At 39.0% G+C, this 14,948-nt stretch overlaps 1 protein-coding gene across 20 annotated transcripts in view; it reads left to right on the top strand.

Annotated features, from left to right (window-relative positions):
• tns1b (tensin 1b) overlaps nt 1-14,948 on the top strand; it is a 179,582-nt gene that overhangs the window by 137,447 nt on the left and 27,187 nt on the right. For 16 of the 20 annotated variants that reach the window (XM_035651035.2, XM_047337019.1, XM_035651049.2 and 13 more), the window contains 6 exons: nt 3-115; nt 206-266; nt 1,848-1,923; nt 4,586-4,715; nt 4,937-5,002; nt 5,244-5,366. In XM_035651035.2, coding sequence (XP_035506928.2) covers nt 3-115; nt 206-266; nt 1,848-1,923; nt 4,586-4,715; nt 4,937-5,002; nt 5,244-5,366 — 569 coding nt within the window. The remainder of the gene's footprint in view (nt 1-2; nt 116-205; nt 267-1,847; nt 1,924-4,585; nt 4,716-4,936; nt 5,003-5,243; nt 5,367-14,948) is intronic. The other 4 variants (XM_035651039.2, XM_047337020.1, XM_035651056.2 and 1 more) reach the window with 1 other exon arrangement.

Raw genomic sequence — 14,948 nt, 5'->3', positions numbered from 1 at the left:
AGGTATGTGGAGTACTTCAGTGGCCTGCTCTCCGGACACATCAAAATCAACAATAAACCCTTGTTCCTCCATCATGTCATCATGCATGGCATCCCCAACTTCGAATCTAAAGGAGGTGAGTTTCATGCATAGATAATCTCACATAAGCATTCTCATACATCTAATTCATCTTTGACCAACATTGTTTTGAAAAATTGTGCTCCAGGTTGTCGTCCTTTCCTCAAAATCTACCAGGCCATGCAGCCGGTCTACACATCTGGGATCTAGTAAGTCTTAAATCATTCTCGCACTCAAATGCTTTTTACAAGATTCCAGGGATTGCAAGCTCCTAATGGCTCAATAATAAAAACCCTGATTTCCCTTTATAGCCTCTACCGTAACTCCCCTGCCTCCTAACACACACGCATGCACGCACGCACACACACATCATGCCTCTCGCCAGTTTACACTCACATTATTTTATTAATCTAGCCTCCCCAGCTGCAGGCTCTTGTTTCCCTACTTTAGATCCCGCAATCACTTCTAGTGTTATTTTGTGACTGGAGAGTCAATGAAACAGGCACACAGGCATCTGTGTGGATGCCTGAAGGCTTTTCCTGCCAGAGGACCCCGCTGGTTCCCAGGGCCAGACAGGAAACAATGGATTCTAAGACTTTCTGTTGTTGTTTTGGGAAAAGGGGTAGACCACATAGACACTGGTTATTATAGAGGGGATAGTAAAATACTGCTGGGTCGTATCAAAAAACGTACATGCTAAAGTTTAGATCATGCAGTTTCCATTAATATCTTGTTAAAAAATAAAACATAATTAAGCATTTAATTATTTAACCCATACCAGCTTGGCTGAGGCGGCATTACCATGGAAGGATCAACAATGGAAAGAACATGAGGTCATAAACTCGATTGATAATTGGGGAACCAATATTCTCTGTCTTTATAGCTATGCTTTGGTCTTCACCACCTCCTGAGAAAACTATCTGGATTTTAAGCTGTCACTGTATTATACAGCTAGTTGTGAACTTTTCCTGTCTGCTTTTTGGTGCTGGGCAGGTGGCATACAAACCATTTATCAGACTTTTTCCTACTGAAAACAGCTGGGCCAGAAAACCCAAATACTGAGCTAAAAGACGCTCCAACACTCCAAGGAGCACACTGCCAAATCAGGTGATGAAGCTCTGTGGGTTTCTTACTAAAAGTTGTCCAGTACACACCCATTTGATGCATTGTAACCATATAATTATCTCTTGGAGAAGCTTCAAACTCCCTGATCCCTCCGTTCTTCCTGTATTTTCTAATAATTTGCTTTTTTTTCTCTTTTTTTTTTACATAATTTTCACTGCAGAGCTGTAATGAAGTGCTTTATGTTACTACTGTAAATAGTAAAGCCTGCTGGTTTGTACTATGTCCATTCTTACAATAGTGTCAATACTCTGAACACTTTTACAGCATACACAATAACTAAGTGTGAAACAGTCAGAGCACATACAGTTCCAGACTGCCTCAATTCACATTCCTCCCCACTCTCTCTCACATGCTCCCTATTAGCACTTTCCACCCTTGATCCTACTCTCCCAGTTAGACAATCATTTAGACACTAATACCCCATATTACCCCATATCTACACCACGCTTAAACTTTGTGATGGCCACTCTTAAAGCAAATAAGGGATTGTTAGTAGATGATGTAGATCATGTGTTATACCCAGACAGGTAAAATTACATGTAAAAAAGTAAACAGCAGAGACAATTCAGTTTTGTTGGATTGTCAATTTTCACAATTATAATAAAAAAGATAATAATTATAATAATGAAGGCAGACATGTTATGATGTGCTTTTCTCTCCCACAGTAATGTACAGGGCGACAGCCAGACCAGCATCTGCATCACCATTGAACCTGGTCTTCTCCTGAAGGGGGACATCCTGGTAGGAACAGCACACACACACACACACATACACTAACAACAGCAGCCAGTGCTTGACGGTAGAGATGGCAAAGGAACTTAGTACTAGTTTAGTGTCTCAACTGTTTGAATCCCATTCTGTGAATTTAACTAGGAAATAAGAAACTGGAAAACCCTGCGACAGATTCTGTGTGAAGAAAATAATGGGCAAAGTTTATTGGCTTACTCTTTCCAGTATGTTACCTCTACCACAGAAAAAAAAGAAATAAATGGAAGCAAATTGATCTACACAAATGTGCAGAGGATGCACTGTTTTTTTTATTGTTTTGTGTTTATCACTGAGGGAATCCTTTTGGTTTTTCCAGTCTGACGTTGGGTGTATGTACTGTATGCATGTCCTGCAGCAGTTTATAGGATCCATTCACAGAAAAAACAGGGCTATAAAAATCTGGGGAAAGACACTTGGCCAGGGTCCTATAGCTGAGTTTATAGACCCTCGTTAGAACACAATATGTTTCCTGGAAACTATGCTGTCAAAATGGCTTTGGGCTTCCTTTCCAACAGCGTTTGGTGCACAGTTTTAATATGACATGACATCAGTTGAAGGCAAGTTGAATGTCACAATTGCATTATTTAGACTTTGGGAAAGTCTTCTTTTCAGATTTGTGGGAAATTAATAAAAGCATTCTATTTGTACTTTTGAAATGCAGCACCTCTGGGTTATATTGCATGTATTACAGGCAGAAGAACTGAACAGATCAGCGAAGTTTCTGCTTCTGCTGTCATTCAGGCCGTAATGTTATCCATGAGGTGGCCTAGGGGCTCGGCATGGAGCACTTACTGTGTGCTCGAGGCCGTTCCGCTTTGGCCCCTCAGAGCTCATATCTCATCCTTTATTGAAGACGGACCAATGGATTCCGCTGAATGCATCATCTGACTGAGCCACTGCCTACTGATCCTTGTTATTATTCAAATAACACGGAAAATGTGAACTGCAGCCTCATGGCCAAATGGGAGAGGCATTAGTCAGCCTTGAGTGTGCTCCAGCATTTCAAACTGCAATGGTATGTGTTTGTGGCTGCCAAGAAATTACTAATTGATGAGTGGTTAGATGAAAAAAAAAAGATAATTGCAGAAGAAAAATGTATAAACATGATTTAAATTTTTCAAGGTTTTGGCTGTTATTTTTTAGTTTTATTTTTATATTTTGAGTCATTTTAGTCGTTTTAATTCCAAGTTTGTTGTTGAAATCATGATTAAAAAAAATTCACAATAAACTGTTGATCACAGCTTTAGAATTTCAGCAAACAATTTAGGGAACTTTAGTTGCATCAGTCCCACATTTTGGGAAATTATTTTTTTGTTAATAGATTCTATTAAGATTAATACCATTCTCACGTCTGTATTGTAAATATGAAGCTACAGCAGCCAGTCGTTTTAGCTTAGAATAAAAACTTTTTATATTTAATGGACAAATATGAGGAGTTAACAGTTTTCTCATCTACCTCTCTGCAAGAAAGTGAACCAGCCTAATTCTCAAAATGTCAAACTTTTCCTTTCACATAAGAGATAATGAATTTGCAGACAATCGAGGGGGGGCTGGGACGGAAAGGGCCTTGGTGAAATGATAAGTGGTGCGTGAAAATGAAAAAGTGCCTGGGCTCTAAAGACAGCATGTAAACCTCAAATGAATGTTTTCCTTTTTAGTTTTTTGTTCTCAAACTTGGCTCACCAGCATTGTTTTCCTCATGAAACATACCCCTGAGTGGGAGGTTTACCGTATCCCAGAAAGCTCTGCTTAACCACATGATATTTTACTTTACCTTCCTTTCATCCTCAGTCTTATACTGTATGTTTTGCTCTTGTTTGGCTCCACAAGTAGAAGATAGGTTTGTGGAAAGTAGCCTGTACCACTTACTAGCTCTTATATTTCAGTTTTTACCTGCACTAAAAAGCAGATTGACAAATAAATGACATAAATGTGGGACTTCATTTTGTCCCCCAAAAAAACCCCATTATAGCTAAAAATTCTCAACGTCATTCTAAGAGTAGGTTCTTGTTCGGTTTTTCAGGTTTATTTATTCTTTACAGTCACAGTTTGTGAGCTGCAAGTTGTTTGGGTTATGGTAAATATTCCTCCAGTTCCTGTAAACGTGAGGTCCTTGTAAAAGCCGGGCTACACATCAGAAAACAGCAGGAGGGGAGAGAGAAGATTTTCCCATGTGTGGTTTCAGTATTGCTCTTAAAGCTGTTGTGCTGGGAGAAGCAGTTTGGATAATAACGTTTGTGAAGAGGCCATACTGTACATCGCAAGGGATATATATAAAATGCCTTAAATGCTTTTTCTAGCTGGAGGCCAGGGTGGTGAAATACCTAGCAGTGAATCACGTTGACATGTCTCTGGTTCATGTTCCACAGAGATCATTTCATATTGTGCTCACTTGATATTGTGAGGGAATCAGCACCAAAACCATATTGAACTCAGCTATTGGCGTGATTTGATTCTGCAGGTTGTTCTGCTGAAAAAAACCCCAGAAAATGTTCTCATCAGAACAGAGAGAGAGAGTCATTGTGTAAATAAGCCTTTTCCTGACATTATTATTATTTATGTGATATTCCGTGTACATGTGGAGCAAAAGGCTTTGTCCAAATGCAATTTCTTCTGCTGGGTTTTCTCCCTCCAGCTCAAGTGCTACCACAAGCGCTACCGTAGCCCGTGCCGAGATGTGATATTTCGCGTGCAGTTTCACACATGTGCTGTTCATGACCTGGGGATCATCTTTGGGAAAGATGAGCTTGATGAGACGTTTAAAGGTAATATATGTTGGATTAAAACAGGTTCCTGAGTCTCTGCATTGACTCCACAAACAACCAGTGTGCAAACAATCACATTCTTTATGATACAGCAAATTCTGTTGTTAAAAACGTCTGTACTCGAGATGTATTTCATTATAATCTGTTGGCTTAGGTATTTTTGCCACTTTTAATGATCCAGAAACCTCAGGTACTATATTGTGTTTACCATGTTTATGCAGATGACCGGTTTCCAGAGTATGGAAAAGTGGAGTTTATTTTCTCCTTTGGGCCAGAGAAAATACATGGTAAGTATCAATGTGTCTGGTTTGCAGGGGCATTTTCCATATTTTTTATATTTTCACATTTTTCACATGAAATAAAACATTTTGTTAAGTTAAATTTATAAACATTTGGCTTTAATTAAAGTGGAAGATTGCAGACTCCTTCATTAAATTTTTTTACATTCTGAAAATTATGTATTTTTTTTTCTTCTTGTTTTGTGATTTAAGGATATTCACATTTCTACCCTGCTTCTTTGTACTTCTGGTCAAGGTATGGACAACCTGGAAAATGGGCCGAGCGTCTCGGTTGACTACAACACACAGGATCCGCTGATCCGATGGGACTCCTATGAAAACTTCAATCAGAACTGTGAGGACAGCACAGATGGTAAGCACAGTAAGGTGTCTTTGAATGTTATGAAAGGCGCCCATAAATAAAATGAATTAATTATTCATAGGAGCCTTGCTCAGAGGCACTGCTGCAGTTACACTAAACAATCACAATGTAATGTACGGTTTACACTGTTTATACTTAAGCACTTTTGGATGTTATTTTAGATTCAATACCTCCTCGATGAGATTATTGCATTATTGCAAGATTAATTGGATGTCAAACCACACATCAACGCCAACACATAAATGCAACACAGAGAGACAGTACATGCACTCTCACATGCACACTCACAAACACAAACCCACACCAGGAAGGCAGAACTCCTTCTGCCCGCCTTCTTGTGTGTTGTAAAGTTAACAAGCTGTTAATTGCGATGGCTCTTTACAGCCCACAGCCCTTATGGCCACCTAGGCCAACATGCATCAGGTTAATGTAACAGCAACAGCGGTCTTCTTCTAATAATGTTTAACCACACAGGGTCTCATCAGTAGTCCTCCTGGGAGTGATGTTCTACGTGAATAGTCGCTTTACATGCATGTACATGTGACTGCGGAAATGCATTTTAATTTGGTTGAGAGGGAGATGGGATGCTATTCTGGTCTCTGTCTTTCTTTATCACTCTCACACATAAGCACTGACACACACACACACACACACATACACACAGCATGTAACCAAACTGACCCCCGTAACAAGGATGTTTTTGTCCGTCTGTGTGACACAGAGGACAGATTCAGTGTCCTAATGGAGTTAATAAACTTTTTTTTCTCACTTTTATCCTTTTAAAACTCCCACACGACAGGGTCAGACTGAGGTCCCATTCAAGTTCACCGGTGTTAGAATGTTTGTTGCGTGAGTTTCAGTTGTGAATACAGGTAAATACTGACATTTTGGACAATACAGTGTGTTGAAAGAGTGTCAAAGTCACCCCAAGACTGCATTAAGAGGTCTCATGTTATCCTAGATTTAAATGGTAAATTTTGTTTTGAAAGGGAGTAGAGACATTGGCAACGCTGAATTAATTTGTGGTGAAACTATAACCACAGAGAAGCCAAAGGCCCCGTGGGACCTGACTATTGCTTTCCAGAGTGCAGTGCGAGACATTCATGGGTTTCGCCACAGGCATGGACAGAACCTTCCTGTTGAGGGAGTGGTGGTCACTCTGTGGCCAAAGTGCTACTTTCTCCGCCACCCCAAAAAAGAAAGAAAAGCCACGCCTTTAGTGATAGTAGCAAGCCTGTTGTTTTGCCTTCGAAGGGGCCGACACTTGTTTGGATAATCATCTTGTTTTATAATCACTGTAATACATTTTTTACTTGTTGTGGCAGACACAAAACCCTGATATGTATTGTTAAAGTTTTTATTTTATTTTATCTTTGTTATGTATTACATACAGGAATTACACTATGACCTGATCCAACACTGATTGTGGATGCTGTAGAGGCTAAGTTCTCGCTCAGCACCTGCAGTGGCAGTTTAGCTTCTGCTTGTTACCAAAGTAAAAGTACAGATCTATTATCAACAAAACGTTTCAAATATCAAAGGTAAAAGTAGTAAGAGTGGTCTTTGCCAGTGTCATAGTCATTCATGATAAGCACTAGATTAAAGTAAAGTAAATTCCAACTACTTTGACTACTTGACAGTGTTTGGTAGTTAAATTATCATTATTATCTTATTTTATGAAGCTGTCACATGTTTTGTGTGTACAATATGTCTCTTTGAAATGTTCTTAAGGGGGAATAAAGGAATAACAAGGAAGTACTCCAGTAAAGTACCTCAGAATTATATTACTTAAGTGGAGTAAGAAGATTTCTTGAGTAAATGTACTGCTACAAATATTACACTACTGTCAGTCTGTCAATTATCTCCTCAAGTTAACAGATTGGCAGTGACATTGCTGGTGCTCATGAAACAGAAAGGAGGAAAATGTATTTATAATGTAAGAAATGTTACGTTTATACTATGTTGTTCAGACTAAACACTGGTAGGGGAAATTTATGGGAAATGATGGTCACTTTCAACAAGTGACAATTCCAAGTTTGCAATTTTCAAGCATATTTCATTATGTCAAAAGTGACCAGTGTCTTTTTTAATTTAAAGGACCATTCAAAAAAAAGGAAGGATGCCTGCTGGATATTTAATGTCCCTGACTTCCCCCCTGTGTCTTTTTACTGGTCTCCCAGGTTTTCAAACCTCAGAGGTTACTTGGCTACCTTCTATCAGTACCCGTAAAACATCAACCCCACAATCGGAGGCTGGAAATAGGCCTTTAAAAATAGCTTAGGTGTAAGTCTCCTCTCTGTCTGTATCATTGGAGGTGAGCTTGTGTCTGTGTGTGGGTGCTCGTGTGCGCCCGGCCCCATCTTGCCTTCTGTCATCTGATGATGATTCTGTGGTCAGGTCATGAGCTCAAAAACACACACACACACACACACACACACACACACACACACACACACACACACACACACACACACACACACACATATAAACACACATACAACTACATACACATACTCTTAATTTTAGATACGAGCACACAATAAACATAATCATATACCAAAATGCACAAACACACACAATCACAAGCTCTTATTTCGCTCTTGGAGACTTGGACTTCAAGCGAGTCCCATAAAAGCCTTTTGTGTCTTTTGTGCCTTTTGTGCCGTGACTTTATTCAGCCAGCACAGTACAAGTTGCATTTGAAACTAGCTCAGCTTGCAAATAGCATTTAAAGACAGTTTAAAATGGTTCCCTCTCGCAGAAACAAGGGTTTCCAGGAAACTGGAGTGTTTCCATTGTCATTTGGCTTCACACTTGTCAAGGCAGTTAGCTCCTATGACAGAGTGGCTTTAGAGCCGAGAGGGAAAAAAGGAGAGGATGTGTTTTAAGTGCTTAGAAATAAAAAAGGGTGAGGGGTTAGGGGTTGTTTGATTTGCAGTCAGTCAGAATTGCAGTTACTTTTCTGAGCATCGCGTCAGGCTACTTAAACCAGCTATTTACTTATCAAGGCATTGCATGAAGCTTAAAATGATAGGGTCAGTGTTTTGTTGGGATCAACGCTGGGTAAGTACTGTCAGTGTGGTCGTTGGTTTGCAAAGATGGATGTCGACTTTCATTGTATATTTAATAGAAACAGCTACAGCTGGTGTGGGTCCATTTCAACAATTTTTGTGTATTTTTGTCATGCCTGCACTTTGCAAAAATAGGAATAAGAAATTATACAAAACGTCACAACACTTTTCCCCACAGCTTTTACACACAATTTTGTTAACAAAGTAGGGACACTTAATATCTCTAACTACCAAAACCTTAGTTGTCAGGGAATCAGATTTGTCTAAATGATGCACCAGGTCCTTATTTGACTCCTTTAACTTTTCCTATTTCTTTTTTTCATGCTAGAACTGAAATGACTAATCTGAGCGCTTGCAACAGTCCATGGATCTATCTGCAGTTGGACTGTTAAAATACAACATAGTGCATGTTTATAGTGTTCAGTGTGTGTTAAAATTGTTTTAGAGTGGTGCTGATTCAACTGGATTATAATTTTGGAGGATGTAGTTGGTGGTGCTGTTGAACTATATTTACTTAGACGGAAATATGTTTTTGTTATTCAGCCTACACTCATTGATATGATTGGGATCTAAAAGAACAATACTAATACCTGTCCTCTCTCAAACTATTTAAATAAAACTTTTACAAAGCATTACAACCTTCATGGCGGTCATGACCAGCTTTAGTTTTATCCAGATGTTCCTAATAACACAGTTATTTCTACCATCCAAAGTAAAATCCAAACTGATGGCAAAAACTCAAATGAAGTACTGAATTCAGAGCGAGAAAGTTGTGCTGATTGGCATCAGATTCTTCATTCATACTTTACAGTCATTGGCTCTTTGTCTAGACAATTGGCTATTGGATTATTAACGTTTAATCATATTCATCCAGGTTTACAGCAAACCCTTTCTCTGAGAATTCCCTGAAAGAGCAGAGCCTTTCCCCTTACATCTAACTATAATCGTTTGCCGTAAATGGTCAATTCCTTGAAATTAATTTGAGTGCCGGGTGTTGGAAACCAACAACACACTGCAGGAAACTCTTTCTGAGGAGCAGATGTTTCAGAGAACCTGAAAGCTCAAGCTCTATATACACAGAGGATCATACATTTGACAGTAGACATTGATAGTCATTCGCAGAGTGACAGTCCCTTGTGTCCTTGTTTACTGTTCAGTCCCAGTGATTGACTCAGCTGGTGGACCCACTGCACTGTTTGAATAATTGTGATAAGAAGAAAAAAAGGATTTAAAAAAAAGCAATTAGAGAATAAATTGATCTAAATGAGAAAGAAAACATTTTGAGAAATTGTTTACAAAAACAAAAAAGAGTCAACACTTATAAATATATTTCTTTGCAGTCTTTCAGTTAACTACTTTAAGTTATGTATGACATTCAAGTTTTTTGAAGATTATATCAAATGTATTTGTATTTTTCACACAAATTGGCAGTAATCGGAAACGTGAAGTTCTTGCTGGTATACCCCAGGCTTCATGTTCTACCCCCTCACCAAGCTTCATGCATCCACCAACACATTCTCTGTTTCTTCATCTTTCTCTTTTCTCTTAAACATCTGTATCATTATGCTATGTATTCTAGTTTTTGTATGTTTTCTTCAACAAGTAATTTTTCCATCCTTTTTTTCTCTCAAACGAGGTATATCATATTATATTATATCAGAGATATGCTACTTATATGTCAGCCTACCAAAAAAATGTTTGGCATTTTGGTGGAATCATTTATCATTTGTGCTTGCCACAGTGCAAATGACATCAATAAAGTGTGTGGTTTGGTGGTGAAAAAAATCCAAAACAGGCCTGCGGGAACAATAAATCAAACGCAACCTTTCACTGTGTTGGTTTAGAAAGTAAAGTTGCTTACAATATCATGCCAGTTACAGAACAAACCATGGAAGTTGCGTAGCTGTTTGCTGTCGGTGTGATTGGAATGAAAGTGAGCGTCATGAAACGTTTTTGACTGCCAAAAACTCCCACTGTTTGATATTAACTGCTGTTGAAGTTGATGTTAGCCAGGAGCAATTTATAAGAAAGCTAACTATTGTTTATATTGACCCAACTTGTGTGTGTGTGTGTGTGTGTGTGTGTGTGTGTGTGTGTGCGTGTGCGTGCGTGCGTGCGTGTGTGTGTATGTTTTCTTTTTGGAAATGCTATCGCAATGGGGTTGTTCTATGTGAAATTTTGGCAGCCAGCTGTTCCCTCTACAACACAGAATCTCTTTGTGTTAAGGAGTACCGACTGTACCAGCTGACTTCCACCCCTGGATTTGACTGTGGAAAAAGAAAAAAATTCAGAACTTTACTACATTTTTAAATATTTCCCATTATCCCTCAGGCTTGTTCATTTGGACCAAACTGAAACAGTTTTAAATCTTAAGAAAACTGGTGTTTAATACTGCTCTATCACATCTTTCGTGGTTGAAATAGTCTCTTTCCCCAGAATCTCTCTCTCTCTCCCAAGGAGTCGGAGGAGTTAAAGGCAGGCTCCCCCACTCGACTGTGAAGTTCTATTGGGACACAATCACAGGAGGAGGAGTGACAGAGAATGTCAGTGTGGGCTTTACCATGCTGCTGCTTAGCATTGACACAGTTCCTAGGAGTTATTACACAAGTCCAGCATTTCTTCAACTACCCTGCAAAGTAAGGCAACTGATGCCTTCTTTCGAGCTTCGAAAGCTGTTGAAAGGTTCTTCCCCTAAACCTGCATCCAGTTTGTCCTCTGCTCTTTAGAACGCCAGAGAGAAAAGTAGTCACAAATTTAACAGCTGACGTCTTTCATAACATGTGAGTAGCATGCGCAGCACTGCAGATATGTGGAGATTTGCAACAGGAGACTTTATTTTCACTTCATGAGGGAATATGTTCAATAAATCATTGACATCAGGTTGTCTATTATCCAGGCACTTGGCCACATTGTGTTTAATTTGTTAATATTTCTTACTACTTCAACCAAGCTCACATGGCAAGTGATCCTCGGAGGTTTAATATTTTACAAAAGCTTTTATCCAATACTGATAACATTTTTAAGCATGTTGCAGGCACATATATCAGTCTATTTTTAGTGGTCAACTCTACAGGAGTTGTGTTTAGTATGAATTTAAACTAAATTAAAACAGACTGATGATACTGTCGGTGTTAACCCCAATGGTTAATATTAATAAAGAAATGCAAACTTAAAAGGTTTTCACCCAAACTGCCTGGTGTCACCATATGCCAACTTCCTGAGCTTTTTGTGTAAGCTGTTGTCAACATCATCATCCAGATCTCAGCAAAAAAAGAAAATTATGGCAATGATTAAAAAAGCTACAATAATAAGACTCTGTAGCAAAAATTTAAAAAAGTTATTAACTAATTATTATTATAGTAGTGGCAATTTCGAGACATTGAGAAATTGAGGCAAATATTTCTCTATGTTGTTATTTTCTCAAGCCTTTAAGTTATCCAGGGTCCAACACACATTATCCTGTGTAGACTGTGTCTTTATGCTGTTCTGCACTTTCTCTCATGGAGGTTAATACTTCCTCTTTGTTCCCATACACATTAGTCACAGGATCGAGTCTGTGTTTTCATCCCCACAGTCTTAAATTATCCAACAGAAAGGGCCGTGTCTGCCCTGTTGGGCACAGACTATTTGTTGCCGCATTCATGTAGCACGAGATTGGGTTTTTACTGAGTGAAGTCAAATTTAAGTGTCTATTTGTGTAACTTGCTGAGCTAAAAACAGGGGTGGGGTTGAGGGGAGTTATATAATCCCAGTGGAGATGAAAGACAATGCAACAGAATTATATCACTGCTGAGACTATGTTTGAGCCCAACAGATGACTGCCATTCAAATGGTCTGTTCGCCCAAGAAAGTAGTTCAAGATCTGGGTTAGCAGTAAATGACCACAGGCATCAGTGACCTAAATTAATATAAAAAAGAATACACTGTTCAAAAGATTTCTATTAAGCACCAGAGAAATAAAATACAAATTACAAAATCTAGTCTGGTTCTATTCTGCTACTCTCAGCTCACATGTCTTAATGTGTGAATGTATTTCAATGTGAACATCAGGCTCTGGACAGCAGCTGTCCACTGCTGGTAACATCAGCTACCCTGACCCTTCTTCTGTCTGACATTTGTCAATGACTCTGACAGACATCTCCCTGATGCTAAAAAAACAATATCCAATGCGATCTGACGGAAACAGACACTGTCAGGTGCATTTCACCAGGAAGAAGCAGAGGGGAAACATCTGGCCCTTTGTGTTGGCAACAGGCTTCCACACTATCATTCCCTCTGTCTGGTCTGAGGCTTTGGGAGGATTAGGTTGCTTTGACTCCAATCTTTCTCCAGATCAGATTGCATAATAGCCAAGACTGTAGTGGACACACAGAGAAAGCCAGTGCTTTGTGGGGTTTTTTGCAATTGGACCTAGATTCTGAGGGGTGAGTCTGACTGAGAGCTCGTCCACTGCACGCCCACCAACACCTGCAACCATACACCAATTGGACAGACCAGCTTTCAATCACGCTGTATCCACACCCCATTGCATATGTTGCTTTATTGTCTATTTTACTCTAAATGAGACAATAATTTATAAAATGAACGTCATGCTGTATTGAGGAAGACTTGAAACTATAGCGATTGAGACCATAAACTCCTCAGGAAAATCTTTACTGATGTTATAAATCAAGTGAGGATTAGAGTCATTTTCTCATAGACTTTCACAGAAACGACCTTCGTTTTGCAACCAGTGAGTAGCCTTCTTCTGGTGATTTTAGAGAATACAGGCTTCAGGCACTTACTCATTGGCTTCATTTTCCGGACTACGTCTATTTTTATATACAGTCTATGGTAGTGTTCTCGTTTGGATTGAAAGGGACACAAAGATAGGGGTATTTGTTAGGCAACAGTTACTGTGGGGCAAATTTTAAATATGTGTGTATGTGTGCGTGTGTGTGTTGTAACTTCTCTGAAAGAGGGAATTTAAGCTTTGGATACAATAGAATGTAACAGGTACCAATTTGCTTTGTATGTAAAGCAGTAAAATGAATTCTGTATTGCATGAATATATGATACTGTTTTGTAAAGGTCTCTGCAAGACATTGCTAATCCTAATAGAAAACGAGTGCCAGTTATCTGCTGCCCATAATGTGTGGGAATGAACAATTGGTCTCTTACCTTTTTTATAGATACAGCTTTACTGCAGCTGTTGGCCAGACATTCTCTCTCTATCCTTTCTTTATCTCCAGCCATCCTTACATAGCTGATCTGGCTAAAAACGTCACAGCCGAGCCAGGACATATTTATCATCACTTTCCACTAGTTTTTCTCACAAAAGCTTTTCAATCTTTTATCCAGTATAAGTATCTTTACCACCAAAACCACAATTTTTCTGGATGATGTCATATTTAATTGCGACATTTGACAGTTCATTTAATGAGGACATTTTTACACCTTCCTTTAAGACATGCAGGCCTTCAAAAAGATGATTGTGTCCTTACTTGATGGATGATGGCTTTGCACAAGCACTTACCAGTTTTTCTGCATACCAGCCCCCATACCCTTTTCTGTTAATGTGTCCAATTGCATTATGTTTTGGGCTGTCCATTCCATTTTATTGAACACAATATCTCAGAAATGCCTTGCTGGAATTTCTTCAAATTTGGTAAAAACAGTCCTTTGGATTGCAGGAAGAAGTGTTTTCGATTTTGCAAGATCACTGTGACCACACGGAACACATTTTTGACCATTACTCAAGAATTGCTATATTATGTTAATTATGACACAGTTTAACCCAAATATCAAAGTGGATAAAATTATGAAATACAAAACAAAACAGGTCAACATCACTACATCACACAGCATCATAATGTTCCTACTTAAAACAATTTTCTGGCCATTATATAGTGCTATACCTCGGGAACAGAAGAGGAGATTGGGACCATATTTGGTGGAGGTATACATACGTGAGTTTTGCAATGTTTGGTGATTTGGCTGGACAGTCTTTAGGAATCAAGCAACGTTGTGGTGGAGACCAAAACAGAGAGTTGCACTGTCTTTATTGTCCATCTAATGTCTTTTTTAGGGTGAGTTATTGGCCTGGGACATCCTTCGGCATTAGTTACGTAGCTAACTGAATAAACCCCTCTTTAGCCAAGAGGTGGATAGATACACAAGATAAAATTTTCAAGGAGAAAGGGACTTCACATTCATTTTTGGTCTATTGGCCCCTACTTCCTTGTCATTATTTTTTTTTTTAAAGAAAGTCGTATTTATGCACTGGCCTTTCCTGGTCATTTTTTCATGAGGCAGTTTTCTTGACTTCACAAGAAGCACTGTTTGAGGAAGCAGCATTGTACTATTCATTATACTGCCAGTGACATCAAGGAACTTCAATTGTGCAAATTCTCTGGTCAGGGTTCATCTCGGTTACATGATGGTAGCGTACAAGGTTTAAACCGCGAGCCAGATTCAGCCTCTGATAGAACTAATGACTAACCAAAGTCAGGAAGGGAGGGGG

The sequence above is a fragment of the Scophthalmus maximus genome, chromosome 14, assembly GCF_022379125.1.
Source record: "Scophthalmus maximus strain ysfricsl-2021 chromosome 14, ASM2237912v1, whole genome shotgun sequence".
Classification (NCBI taxonomy): domain Eukaryota; kingdom Metazoa; phylum Chordata; class Actinopteri; order Pleuronectiformes; family Scophthalmidae; genus Scophthalmus; species Scophthalmus maximus.
This window is presented reverse-complemented; position numbering and strand designations above follow the sequence as displayed.